At 34.3% G+C, this 13,090-nt stretch overlaps 2 protein-coding genes across 4 annotated transcripts in view; one reads left to right on the plus strand and one right to left on the minus strand.

Moving 5' to 3' along the window:
- The window catches only part of LOC115234266, a 40,280-nt gene that overhangs the window by 23,281 nt on the left and 3,909 nt on the right, over nt 1-13,090 (minus strand). The window contains exons 1-2 of one of the 2 annotated variants that reach the window (XM_029805207.1): nt 8,887-9,052; nt 2,303-2,570 (exon numbers count right to left, since the gene is read on the minus strand). In XM_029805207.1, the coding sequence (XP_029661067.1) occupies nt 2,303-2,570; nt 8,887-8,906 (288 nt within the window). In that variant the 5' untranslated portion in view covers nt 8,907-9,052. Of the gene's footprint in view, nt 1-2,302; nt 2,571-8,886; nt 9,053-13,090 lie in introns of those variants that run through there. The other variant, XM_029805206.1, reaches the window with a different exon arrangement.
- LOC115234264 (ester hydrolase C11orf54 homolog) overlaps nt 1-13,090 on the plus strand; it is a 36,337-nt gene that overhangs the window by 15,828 nt on the left and 7,419 nt on the right. The window lies entirely within an intron of this gene.

The raw sequence follows: 13,090 nt of genomic DNA on the forward strand, positions 1-13,090 counted from the left end.
TCATATATAAAAATATTTATTATTTATATAAAGATTTTAAGATAGAATTTACTATTCAAAGATTCTATAGAATAGCATTAAGTTTCGATGTGGAACTTGAATTTAATACTTTAAATTTAATAAAAAACTGAAGGATAAAATAATTGAGATACTTGCAAGATATATTTGACATACTCCTAAGATTAGATTTCCCATGCGAGGGGAGGCTAAACATCAATTACGTCACTGTCCCCTTCCTTTCCGATCGTTCTCATCTTATTTTATTTCATCGTCCCTTGCACGCGCTCCCCTCGCCACGAAGTAGCAAAAGGGCGACAATGTGGCATGTGTACGCGCGCGAGTCGATAATCCGAACGTGCGTGAGAGAATAAAATAAAAATAGCTGGCTCGTCGCGAGAGAACGGCTGTAACGTAATTTCTTCTGCCGCTGCGCCGATCGGAAATCGAATCTCGTGCTCGGCGCGATTTTCAACGAACACCCGTCGTTTTCATTGACAATAGCCCTTAGTCTGCAGCGAGCGAAATCGGTCGGTAGTCGCTATATTCGTAATAGAAACAGCGAACACACACACCGGCTATTACTCGATCGAGGAATTGCGAATCAATGATCAATGCTCGCGAGCTTGCATCTCGATCTCGCCACGAAACGCTTTAAGCGTTTTTATTTACTTATCTGTCATGAGCCATACACGTTAGATTTTCATCATTTTTATCTGATTGTTTTAGCGAAAAATCAACGAAATTGTTCGATCTCGTTAAATATCTCCAGTCAGTTCTGTTTCGTATCTCACGTGATGGAAAATTTGATTGAGTGTTCGGGAATATTTTTAGCAGAAAAAGCCACGGAGAGATATTTAATAAAGATCTCCAGATCATCGAAGCAGAAGATTAATTTATAAAATTGGTATCTCTGAGAATATGTGTCGCAAAACGACACTTTCTCACAACGTATACAGATAATTTTAAACAATTAAAAAAAATTATTCCATTATAGGATAATGAACACATAAGCGAGAAGAGCCTTTCCCTTTTATTGTTAGAGTTAAATGCAATTTGAAAATGAGAGGATTAAGGCAATTAATTGCGGAGGTCGTGGAAAGGCCTTAATTATAGTACGACATTGTTCGGAGAACGTAAAAATACCGTAGGTGCGGTATATTTGTTCATTCTCTCTCGTTACTTTTAAATGAATCGCCATCGCCGATCGATCACCGGTGAATTATATCAACCCAGCCTAATTGTCCTCTTTACATAATTATCAGGGCGCAATGCATGCGCACGCGTAACTATTCACCCTTCACTTTAGATAATGTCGAGAAGTAGTAGTTCATAAAATTGGAGTTTCTCTGCGAGACTCACTTAGGTAGCTATAGGACGTGCCAGAATGATTGTTTAAATTAAATTTTATTTTAATATATGGAATCATTGAAGAATTTTTAAATGTTTAAGTTTTCAGTAATAACCTTCTTCTTGGAACACATGATATATAAATATATTATATCTCTTTTTTTTCTGAACAGCTATAAATGAAAAATTAAAATTAAGATTTTAAAATTTAAATTTAAAATTTTTTCAAATTTAAATTTAAATCTAAAATTTTTTAAAATTAAAATTAAAATTTAAAATTTAATAGAAAATAAGAAAGAGGTACGCGCAGTTAATGTTATGATTTATAAAGTATATATATCCAGTATAAATAATAACATTGATTAATTAAGAAAGATTAGAGATTCGAATCGGAATAGAATTAACTTGTTTTGCTTCTCTGGATTTATATTCAATCATAAGGAACAAATTCGGATAACGTTACTGCACTTGTATTGGACAGGGTAAAATCTTTTCAAAATAAAATATAAATTCTGCTTCTTGGAACAAATCATTGATCGAAATATTCCATTTTAGTAAATGCTTTTTATTAAGATTTGATCGATAAATATTGATATTAATATTAATGATGTAAAATGTGTATCTTTGCTGAATAAAACTTTAAATATGTTCGTAAATGGTGCTCTGCTGAAAAGAATATTTAATAAAAATGTATTTTTTTCTATTTTCTCTCCCAAAATTGAATCGGAGTTTTATAAAATAATATTTTCTTCATTCTGTAGAGAGAAAATTGTATTAGAACTGAATTATACAAATAGTTTTGATTCGAAATCTGGTGTTCTTTTATTCTCTCTCTGGAGTTGAACCGGTAATATTGTATACAATATTATTTATTTCAGAGTTAATACATAAATAAGTCGAGTAAAAAATGATTTTATTTCGAAATTCTGTTAATTAATTCGATCTTTTTGCTCACCTGCGACTCTATGTCAGACACCTCTTGACGATAGATCAGGATGTCGTGGAGGGTATTGGCGGTCTGCACGATCAGGGCAAGGATCGGTATGAAGGGCAGCACCAGCATCTGCAGCAGCTGGATCCGCCGGCCGCGACGATGGGCCGGATCGGTTGCACGGGCCCAGCATGACTTCTTCCGATTTGCCTTGGTCCCCGAAACGTCGTCCGACGACAGGCTCCTCACGGAGCTCACTTCCGCCACGCACGAACCGTTGCGCGGCGACATGCTGAAGAGACCGCAATGGAAATTAAAATCGTTCAGTCATCCAATTTATTTATTTTTTTTTTTTTCGAATTTATAGGAAATTATTGCAAGAAGAAAACTTTATTTATTTGACGCATGCTAAATATTTACAGAAATACGTTGGGGGAATGTTTTAAAAAATGTGACTTATAAAAAAAGAGTAAAATAGGGAATCCATTATTTAATTGGAGATGCAAATGAAAATGCAGGTAAAAAATACATGTTGCGGATAGAACAGTACATCAGGGGAAATACATGGGTGATATAAGCTAATAGAACGAAAATAATACAATAATAATGATAATAATGATAGTACAGAGCAAAAGAAAAAAAAAGCAATACTTTGCAATAGAACGTATCACTATTTTTATTAGTGTAAAAAATTCCAGAAGTCTTAATTTCTAGAATCTTCTTAGATATGATCATTAAATGGACTTTAAAATATAAGATTGTATTACAAAAATAAAAAAAAGGAATTCATTCTATCATCAAACTAAAATTTAATGATTTCAAAATTTCAGAATATACATGTTAATACACACACACACACAAGATCTAAAAATGTAAAAAAATTTATGAGTCGAATTCAAGAATTCGAGCAATCTAAAAATCGAAGAAAATCGAAGCATTTAAAAATATTATATTTAACGATCTGACAGACCAAAAATATAGGACAATTCAACAACCCGGATACATGTACGTAATCGTCATATAATTGAAGTTCAGAAATCATGGGGGAAATTCGATTAAAAATCCATCATCAGCTCGATTGTTTCGCGGTGGAATTGTTCGCGATGAGGGTCAAGCTTTTATTTCCGACTTGTTGGGACGATACGTCATCTCGTACGTCCGAGTTTTCGCAATCGCGATAATAATGACAAGCCGACGGATAACAAGTCCGCCGGCGGGTCTTTGTAATTAAACGCGATGCGAGCTTCACAATCACGCTACGCTGCAAAAAAGAGAGCTTTTGCGTTCAAAGCCTTGCAATTGCGAATTTGCAATTTGAGCTCGATAACAGAAAGCGGAAATGTATCCTATCCTTTTTCCTCCCCTTCTTTTTTTTTTATATAACCACGTAGCTTGTTACATTCATGTAAAATCTAGAAACTCGACGCTTTCTCGTTTTTTATTTTTCTCACTTTCTTTATTCTGTTTTTTTTTTGCGTTATCAAGTTTTGAAGAAAAATAAAGCAAATACAGCAATATCTGATGTCAGTATCGCTGAGGATTGAAAGAAAGAAGGAAAAATTTGTCTTATTAAAAATTAGATCATATTTTAGTGGAAACACCTCGAATTAAATTTCTTTGAAAGTCCGCTTTGAAATACGAACGAAAGAAGAAAGTTTTGTTACTTATTTCCATATCTTGATTTTGACGAAATATTTTTAACGGATAAATGACATTATGCGTTAAAGTGGATCAATTTCATTTTGCCACGATTTATTCTATCGTTAAATCGAAATGGCTCGTAAACGCAGCGAGAATTGGAATTCACGAGGAAAATTCCCGGAGGTAAAATAAAAAGACCGTGATCTGTTTCATCTCTTCCTTTCTCGTCTCGTTATTTCCAGAATTCATGAAATATAGAGGAAGAGAGAAAAGGTTAAGCGATCGCAACGAGCAAGTCTCTAACTTCGTTGAGAGTCTTTGATGTCGATCCCGAAGGTGACAAAATCAAAAGCTGTCGTTGAGAGCAAAGTCGTCTCTCTGAATAGCGTCTGATTGTAACATGAGCCTACACATCAGGAAGGAAAAAATTAATAATCCGCCGATATACGTTCTTTTCAAACTTGTCAACGGCAGGAAACTGCCGTCGTCATAAAGCGGGAGCGAAAATAGCGTAATAGTATTAATTTCGTATTGAAGTGGAAAGAAACCACCATCTAATGCTAAGAAAGTAATCGATAAACTACGTATAGGGTCTTTTACGGTTTTATAGGTCTTTTTAGCTTCAGCTTGAAGATCTGAAAAGAATTCTATCTTTAATTTTACATATTTTTTTCTATTTTTCTATATTTTCGCTTTAATTCAAAATTTTCTATTATTATAGATTCTTTTGCGGTTTTATGTCTTTTTTGTTTCAGACAGTTTAAAAAAGTCTGAAAAGTTCCTTCTTTAATTTTATATATTTTTTCTATTTTTATTTTAATTTAAAATTTTCAACCATTCCAATCTCGATTTTTGAAAGAATTTAGTTTTCCGAATGTTCGTGGTTTGCGATGTAATCTTTGAATTTTAGATACTCTTGTGTATTTGCTTGTTTCAGTAGCATCATGTCTTTGAAAAAAAAACTCGTTCCTATCACATCTAATTCAGACATTTATTCATCTCTTTAAACGTTCGAGTTTTTTTTAATTAGAAAGTAAAAATTATAAAATTTTTTAAATATTCGGTAAGAATTTATTTTTATTTTTTGGATGATTGCATTGAAGTATCATCGATTTTGTTAGTCTTGTACGACGAAATTCTAAAACATCGTACATCTTAATAACCTCGACTTTCGAAAATCTAAGGGAACCGACTTCTTGATAATCGGCCCTGGCTACTGAGAGTTGTGCACAATATGCATCTCCGTTCTACCCTTTGCCTTCGCATGTAGTAACACGGTAATAAACTGCACTACAACAACGTCGATGCATAATCTAATGGCATGTCGCTGCCTGTCCTGGTAAGAGCAAGAGGGAGGACGGCCACGTTGCAGGCAGGCAGTTAATTGCAACGGAGCGTGTCTTCGTTTACCCTCTCGCGTTACTGGCGATGCGAACCTCGTATCGAAATCTAATAACTTCCGTATCGATTTATCGAATTAATTTAGTCTTTGCCGAAAATTTGAAATACACTTTGATTCCCAGAAATTTCGATGTAACTTCTCGTAAGAGGATCTATGGAAATAATATTTATAATGTTTCCTCGAATAACTTTTTGGACGACAGGCATAAAATAGAGAGTATCTAAAATGGAAAATAGAAATATTTGTGAATATTTATGTTTATATTATGAATTATTTATGGAACTATCTCTCTTCTATTAGTTTACAAAAATGTGTGTGTGTGTGGTTAATGTAAAAAATAATCTTACATATCTATATGTTAATTAAAATCTTATTTGAAATATTTTGAAATATTTTAGTTTATATATTTCTTGTTAAATGCCTTAAATAATCAATCGAAATAATTATTTTTCATTCTATAGACAGTAATATACTTAAACAATATTTTTACAAACTTGTACTAAATTTTTATTTATTTCTTCCTTACGGTTTATAACTCTTAGAGTCTGCTTTTATTGATGTTTTATTTAATCATATTAGAGTTATTTTTGCAAATTAGAATAAAAAAAACTTTTTTGTGAATAAATTAGAATGACATTTTTCTATTACATAATATTTAAAATAATACAAGAAGTAAAAAAATATTTGATATTTTTAGACCTCTCACATATCTTTATGGAAAATAAATTTTCAAATATACATATTAGGCAAAACTAATATTTAAATGATTATTTTCAATAGTCTATGTCTGAAATGTGCTCACCATTGAATCGCGATTTATCGCAGTCTATTTTCTTTTTAAATAACTAGTGATAACTGGGATTGAAAGAGAGAATTTGCAGAAGTGAAGAAGAGCCATGTCCAAGAAACTTTAAGAACCAATGATACATGGATGCGCACACGTTGAGCATTGTGTCTATAAGAACTTGCATTCTACGATAAACGTGTTTTCGAGTTTCGAGCATTCGCCATCCTTGGAACAATGTGGATGTATCCTCGACAATGCAAAGATCGCTCTCGTACCGCTAATGAATCGGGCAACCAGAAATCCGAAAACTCGCGGCAAGAATTGAGGACGCATCAGAATGCTCGAGAAAGTCATCAAAGGATTCGCGGTCCTTCAATTTTATCATTATTTCCTGAAATAATCTGTTTTATGAGTTCTGATAAATTCTGAAGATTTTACCTATTTAATCCTTCGACGAGCTTGGTACTTTAGAGTAAAGATTCGAGGAAATGAAGATCGCATTCATCTTGCGTAATCGTTTCAGAGATAAATCGTAAATTAATTATACGAGAGTACTAATTTTCGAAACATCCCGTGTGCGCCCTACAATCTGGGACAAATATCACATGATTGATGGGAATTAAATTCGATGCTGACAAGAATGCAGCGGAGAAATGCGATACAATTACAAAGCGGGCATTTCTGATAATTTCTTTGACTCATTTGAAAATATATATTACTATCATATATTTTTTATTTGATCAAAACTCATGTTTATTGCAAGCGGATTTAAATGGCTAAAGTTTAATTATCGAATATACTCTCTCTTTTACATGGACATACACATTAGGATAATATGATATGCGAAGAAAGCTAGAGAATTAATGTATTTACTGCAATCGGCATCAAGTCTAAAAGTAACATCTAAATATGCACAATGATAATAAAATATAAATATATAATATAATATAAGCTGCTTCGAACATTTACGCAAATATTTACAAAAAAAACTTTCTCTTATATCTTTGTTAGAAAAATATATATATATATATATATATATATATATATATATATATATATATATATATATATATATATATATATATATATATATAAACATATGCATCTTATTTATACTCAACATATATACACTATTAATAAATGTAATAATAAATAATACTCACATACACAATAAAGGAATATTATGCACATATACTTGATTGCTATATTTTTCTTGTGATTTCTATTTATGGCTCGTGCGGATCAATCATAAATATCGCGACGATCGAGCCTTATTGTTAGTCAATAATCCCTTTCGCATGCAAGCTTCGTCACATACAACGATGATCCACGATCCGCAAAGCTGTCGAACAATGCAAATCGTCTAGAAGCTGCTCGACAGCTGCTTTTCGTTATTGAGTGACCGAGCGGATTAATGGCTTCGTCGCGTCAGGAAACTGAAACGCACCCTATGCATCCCCCTTTCCCGCATTGTAAGGCATATCCGAGCATCTCGAGCTCGTTTGTATTCCCCAAGTGCGAGAGAGAGAGAGAGAGAGAGAGAGAGAGGCTCTCGTAAACAGGTAGGATTAATTAAGCCCTTTTGCGCGTGGAATTATTCGTGCTATCGGCGAACGTTGCTTTATCGGAAAATCCCGCTTAACCCTTCGCTGCGAAAATTAATTATCTCGCATTGTTGTTATTGTTGTTTACTTTGTATACGAAGAGAGATCACGAACAACGTATTTGCGTACAATACCTGTGGATTAATAGCGTGTAGTTTGTACCACGATCGCGGTTGTAAAACGGAAGTTGAAGTTCACGCGAGCTTAAGTCGTTTACGATACAAAGCCATAGTATAAAGCTGTGATGTATAGGATATCTTTAGCAAATATTTTATCTAATGAGTTTCATACGCAAATTTAAAATCGATTCTCTCTCAATGAAAATGAATATCATCTTTTTAATTGCTAATTGCCAATTTTTTTCTTCATTAAATATCAAAATATCTTTGCAATCAACTCTTATACATTTTAAAATAATTGAAGTTTATTTTCAATTAAATGAAAAATAAGATTTCATTATTCGTGAACACTTTTTTCCAAAGCTTAATGTTAATACTTTCTTCATTTCTGATTGCTTATAATTTAAAAAATTGACTATAAAAAAATTCTCTCTCTCCCCTTTTTGTCGAATAAGGCAAAAACAGTTTTAATTTGGTATATCGTATATAATCGTAGCTTAAAAGCGTGTAGCGTTCGTGTTGCGATCGAAACGACACATATTCGTTTCGCGCGAGTCGTTGCAACATGCATGATGCAGTTTCTCAAATGTCTCCAAAACGCGACATACTCACTCTCGACATACAGCAAATTAATGTGCAGCCATCAGCAAGCATTAGGAAGAAGCCGGTGAGAAGCTCTGGGTCCGTCGTAAAGTAGCGACGAAGCCTGGCGGCCGAAGACAAGGCATCTGATCGGCATCGCGTCAGATGTCGGTCAGAGATTAGATCGGGAAAAGGCGGGATACGATCGTTTCCGTATTCTCGCTACATTACGATCTCTTAAAAGTATCTCTAATAAATCTTTAATGAATCGCGTCGAAAGGACGGGCAAATCGAGCCCTTTGATTACGAAAGTGTCGGTACTGTGCGATAACTATAGGGCCAAGTTGTTTTCGGGTCATCGAATCGCGTAAACCGCCTTTCACCGTTACAAGGGGTGTCCGATCATCAACCCCTCTTCTCCCGCTTTTCCCCCGGGATGACTATATAGATGTTTCCGGAAATGATGTACTCACTCGTTGTGTATGGTGAGCATGACTGCGGGCCGCAGTGGCGATGTCCGCCCTCGCCTCTCGCTTCTCGGTCTCGCTCTCTCGATCTTGATTCAATCCGGTCGTCAGAATCCGGGGCCTGAATGGCACGGACACGGCCTCGCGGGCCTATTATCTCATAGAGAAGACGGCAGTCGTTGCTCGTCCTGTCCATTCAGCCGCGACATAAAGATGCGCGCGCGCGCGTGGTACAGAAGGGTAGGAGGGGATGGCCGTATCGTAAAAAAAAACCTCTCTCAATGGCGACTGCTACAAAATAATGCGAGCGATGCCTGCAATCGTCAGCGCGAACGCGCCAACGATCAAAGTGGCCAATTTCGGGGCACTTTCGCGCGGACGGATCACAGGCTCCATAAATGCTCTTTTGGGTTGCATCCGTCGTTAAACCTCCGTTCGGCGGCGTCGCGCGTGACATGATCACTTTTTTTTTTCTTTGAAAAATTTTGGACTATTTTATTCTGATTTAATCAGAATAAAATAGTCCATAATATTGTTGTCGTCCGTTCATGACTTGTAAATCCTTATATAAAATGTAATGTAGAAATCAAGTCAATCGTAACTATGTCGAGCACATTATCAAAATAAAAAATTAGTTCATGGATAAAACCCAGTTTATTAAAAACCTTCATTTTTACAATTTTAAAAACGGAATTAGGACGAAATAAAGAGCAAGAGTCAAATATCGACTAAGAAAAGCGTGAAAGTTATTTTAAGTTATAAAAAAAGCATTTTTAATTTTTCGTTTATGGCGATAAATATTATTTATTAATCTAAATTTGCTGTAATTAAATCTTTAATTTAGTAATTTAATTTAGAGTAAATTTTTTATGCGGAGAAATTTTGAGAAATTTCGAATGGAAATTGTAAGAGGCAGAGTCCATTTACTAAAAAGTCCATTGCCATTAAAGGAATCCACAGAAAAGTATTTCTATGCTCCATGACGGCTCGCCTGTAACTTGTTGTCGAGTGTACCTAAGTGGCTCTTGAATCTAATGCCATGGTAGAAAGTCGGTGAGACTTGAAAGCAGAATTCTATTTAACGAATTTTCCAGTGGATGAACAAAATTTCTATAACTTATTCTCGTAAGGGAAAGATGTTGATAAGAATTTTTATTAAAATTATTAAAAGAATCTTCAGAGGAGTCTTTGAAATTTCAGATTATCTTCATAATTGTTATTTTTATCGTTATTTCCATTTTAATACTTACAAAAGATAAACAAAAAATTTCTTATTTAAAATTAAGAATAGTTTGTGGATTACTATATTAAAAATATTTAAATTTTAAAGATTTTGATATTTATATTTACTCGTCAATTAAATAGATATATACATAAAAATTAAACATATATTTTTAAGCATCAAGATCCCTTTTTATTGTCCAAACTTTAAGTTCGGACGTGATTATTGTTTGAAATATCAAAAATGATTCTTATCTTTACATTATGAATATTCGTCGTAATGAATCTAATTTAAATTGAGTTAAGTATCACATGGATCAAATGTACAAACATGTTTTATACTAGAATATTTCATTCTCGATTCGGTATACTGCCAACAACACTGTACTAAATGTTGCACACACGTAAAACGGAAATTCGGTGGCGCGTATCAATTAATTAATTGCTGGGTCAATTGACCGATCGGCAATATCGAGACTACACGTGCTAGAATAGAATGTTAGGGTCCAATTAGTGATTGGATTCGCGGCTTTCGAGCAAATGTTGACAAAATTTATCGAACAATTGGAACCGACAAATATAGATAATAAAAGAATTGGGGTTTGCGTTGAATTCAATATCGTAAATTGATATCTCGCGTTTTACTCATGACTAAAAAAGTCTTGAATAAAAAAATCTATCTATAGCGAAATGATTAATTGCAACAGCCTAAAAAAATTAATCAAAATTGACGAAATTTATAAATTATTTTAACCAAAAATATTTCAACTTTACAAAATTAAAGAATTCGATTTTCGTAAAACTGTAAAAGGTCTGTATTCATATTTTCAACTTAATACAATTAATTATTTTATGAAGTTTGAGAGATAATAGAAAAAAAACTGCTCTCTCTCGAAACATATCACAGCTTCTTCCATCTATGTTCACGATACAAAGTGACGTTGAGTTGTTCTAGTTTCGAAGTATTGATATACACGTCAATAAGATTATGTCAAGCGGCTGAGATCTTTCTCAAGTAACGCGTTACGAACATCCATAATATCGTGTCGGAGCTTTCGGAAGAGGTGACAAAACTTTTATGAATATCACGATCAAAAATGCAAACGCTAGAAGTACATCCTGTTACATCCTGTTACATCCTCATACATTCTGTTTTCCCAACAATATCCATCAGTTGATCGTGTCAATCGATCACTTGTTATCTAATTTATGTATTCCAGAATTCGAAATACTCGGTGCGTTCTTTTTGAAAGGAAAGAGAGATAGCAATGTCTTAATCCGTTAAATAGAGGTCAAGAAAAATGATTTTCTCTCACGACAGTATAATCTTCCCCTTTGTACAAAGTCTGTCAGGCAAGAAATTAACACGCCAAGAATAATCGATGAATTTTTATCCACTGAGGAAGAGAGATCTTCCTTAATAAAAATTAACATCGATCTCGAATCTTCGATAAATATCTTGGTAATCAAGCGCGGATTTAAAACGTCATTCAAGCGGACGGTTAGTTCGAATTTAAACGCGAAAGATCTCGAAAGTACGCTATATTTCAACATTCTTCGCGAGGAGAGATCGACGAAAGAATTCGCAATCTCCGCAAGTTAATCTTATCCCGAAGCGTTCTTCCTTCGGCAAATCGACGGCGATCAAACGCAGAAGGGACAGATGCTTCCGGTACATCCGCGCGACTTGTTAACATTCATGCCGCTACGTCGATTTATCGATAGCCACCGCTGACAGTTCTTGCGAACGATCGAATGGTTCTGACGTTATCACTTCCGCTTCGCCAGCCTTTGCAGACTCCGGCAGCGCGCGCCACGCAAATGATAACGACGTCATAATATCGATAACGAAAATAACGGCAAGGTCGAAACGGGGATCGGCCAAGCGTGTTTACGAGGGAGGAAGATTCGCTTGAGGTTAATTAGCAATTAAGTAGAAATTAGCCGGGTTCAATTACGACATTTGCTTTCTCAAATCGTATTCTCAGCGCGTGTCAAAAGTGTGTAAGTGTGACTGCATTTCTTTAAATTATCTTTAAAAATTCTCTTTATATATATACGCTATATATATATATATACCAAAATTACACTAACATTTTTTAATCGGCAAAGATGTTTTAATTTTCGAAGATAAATATAAACATGTTTCTTTAAATTTTATTTTACAGCAAAATCTATTTACGAATCTAATTATATCGCGTTCTATTATGTTATATAAAAATACCATTGATATAACGTATAGAAAAATGTACAAAAAAAAAAAAATATACAAAGATAAAAATACGAACAGATTGTAAAAGAATTATAAATAATGACCGTACTGCAAAAGACAACATAATTAATAGAACATACAAGTACTGTGGTACGTCTCGTAATTCGCTAATTAAGCTAGAATTCCCAGACCACAGTCATGTGCGTGTGAGTGTGATTCCAGTTAGGATTTCCGTACAACCGAGATATGTCCGGCTCATGATATGTCTCTGTTTAATGTTTTAGCGAGTAGGACAACGACGGACGAAGCATAAATTACTACGCATTTATGTCTCGCCACGTATACCGGGAGGCAGCGAAGCGAAATCCAATTATGATCTCGAAGGACAAGATGGCTCGCCGTATCCGTCTTCCCTTCGGCATCTCCACTTCATCGAGAGAAGTAGTTGCATCGACAATTACGATTAACTAGCACTAGCCATCTCATAAAATGTAATACATAGCTATAGAGAAAATTAAGATATAGGTATCCCCGTGTATTTTTTTGCGATAAGAAGTTAAACGCGGGTATTTCGCGACAAATTTCAAATTGATTTTTTCTTAATTAAAGATTCGACCGATTGCCATATTAATCGGACAATTTAACTAAATCTGAATCGAAATATCTGTTAAAACAGAAATTTTCTCTCAAATTAAATATTATATAAGTAAGTTTCTCTTACATGTGCTAAATTGTTCCCGTCTGTCTCTCGGATACGGAAACTTAGTTAAATACGAT

The sequence above is a fragment of the Formica exsecta genome, unplaced genomic scaffold (assembly GCF_003651465.1).
Source record: "Formica exsecta isolate Colony F162 unplaced genomic scaffold, ASM365146v1 scaffold2, whole genome shotgun sequence".
NCBI lineage: Eukaryota > Metazoa > Arthropoda > Insecta > Hymenoptera > Formicidae > Formica > Formica exsecta.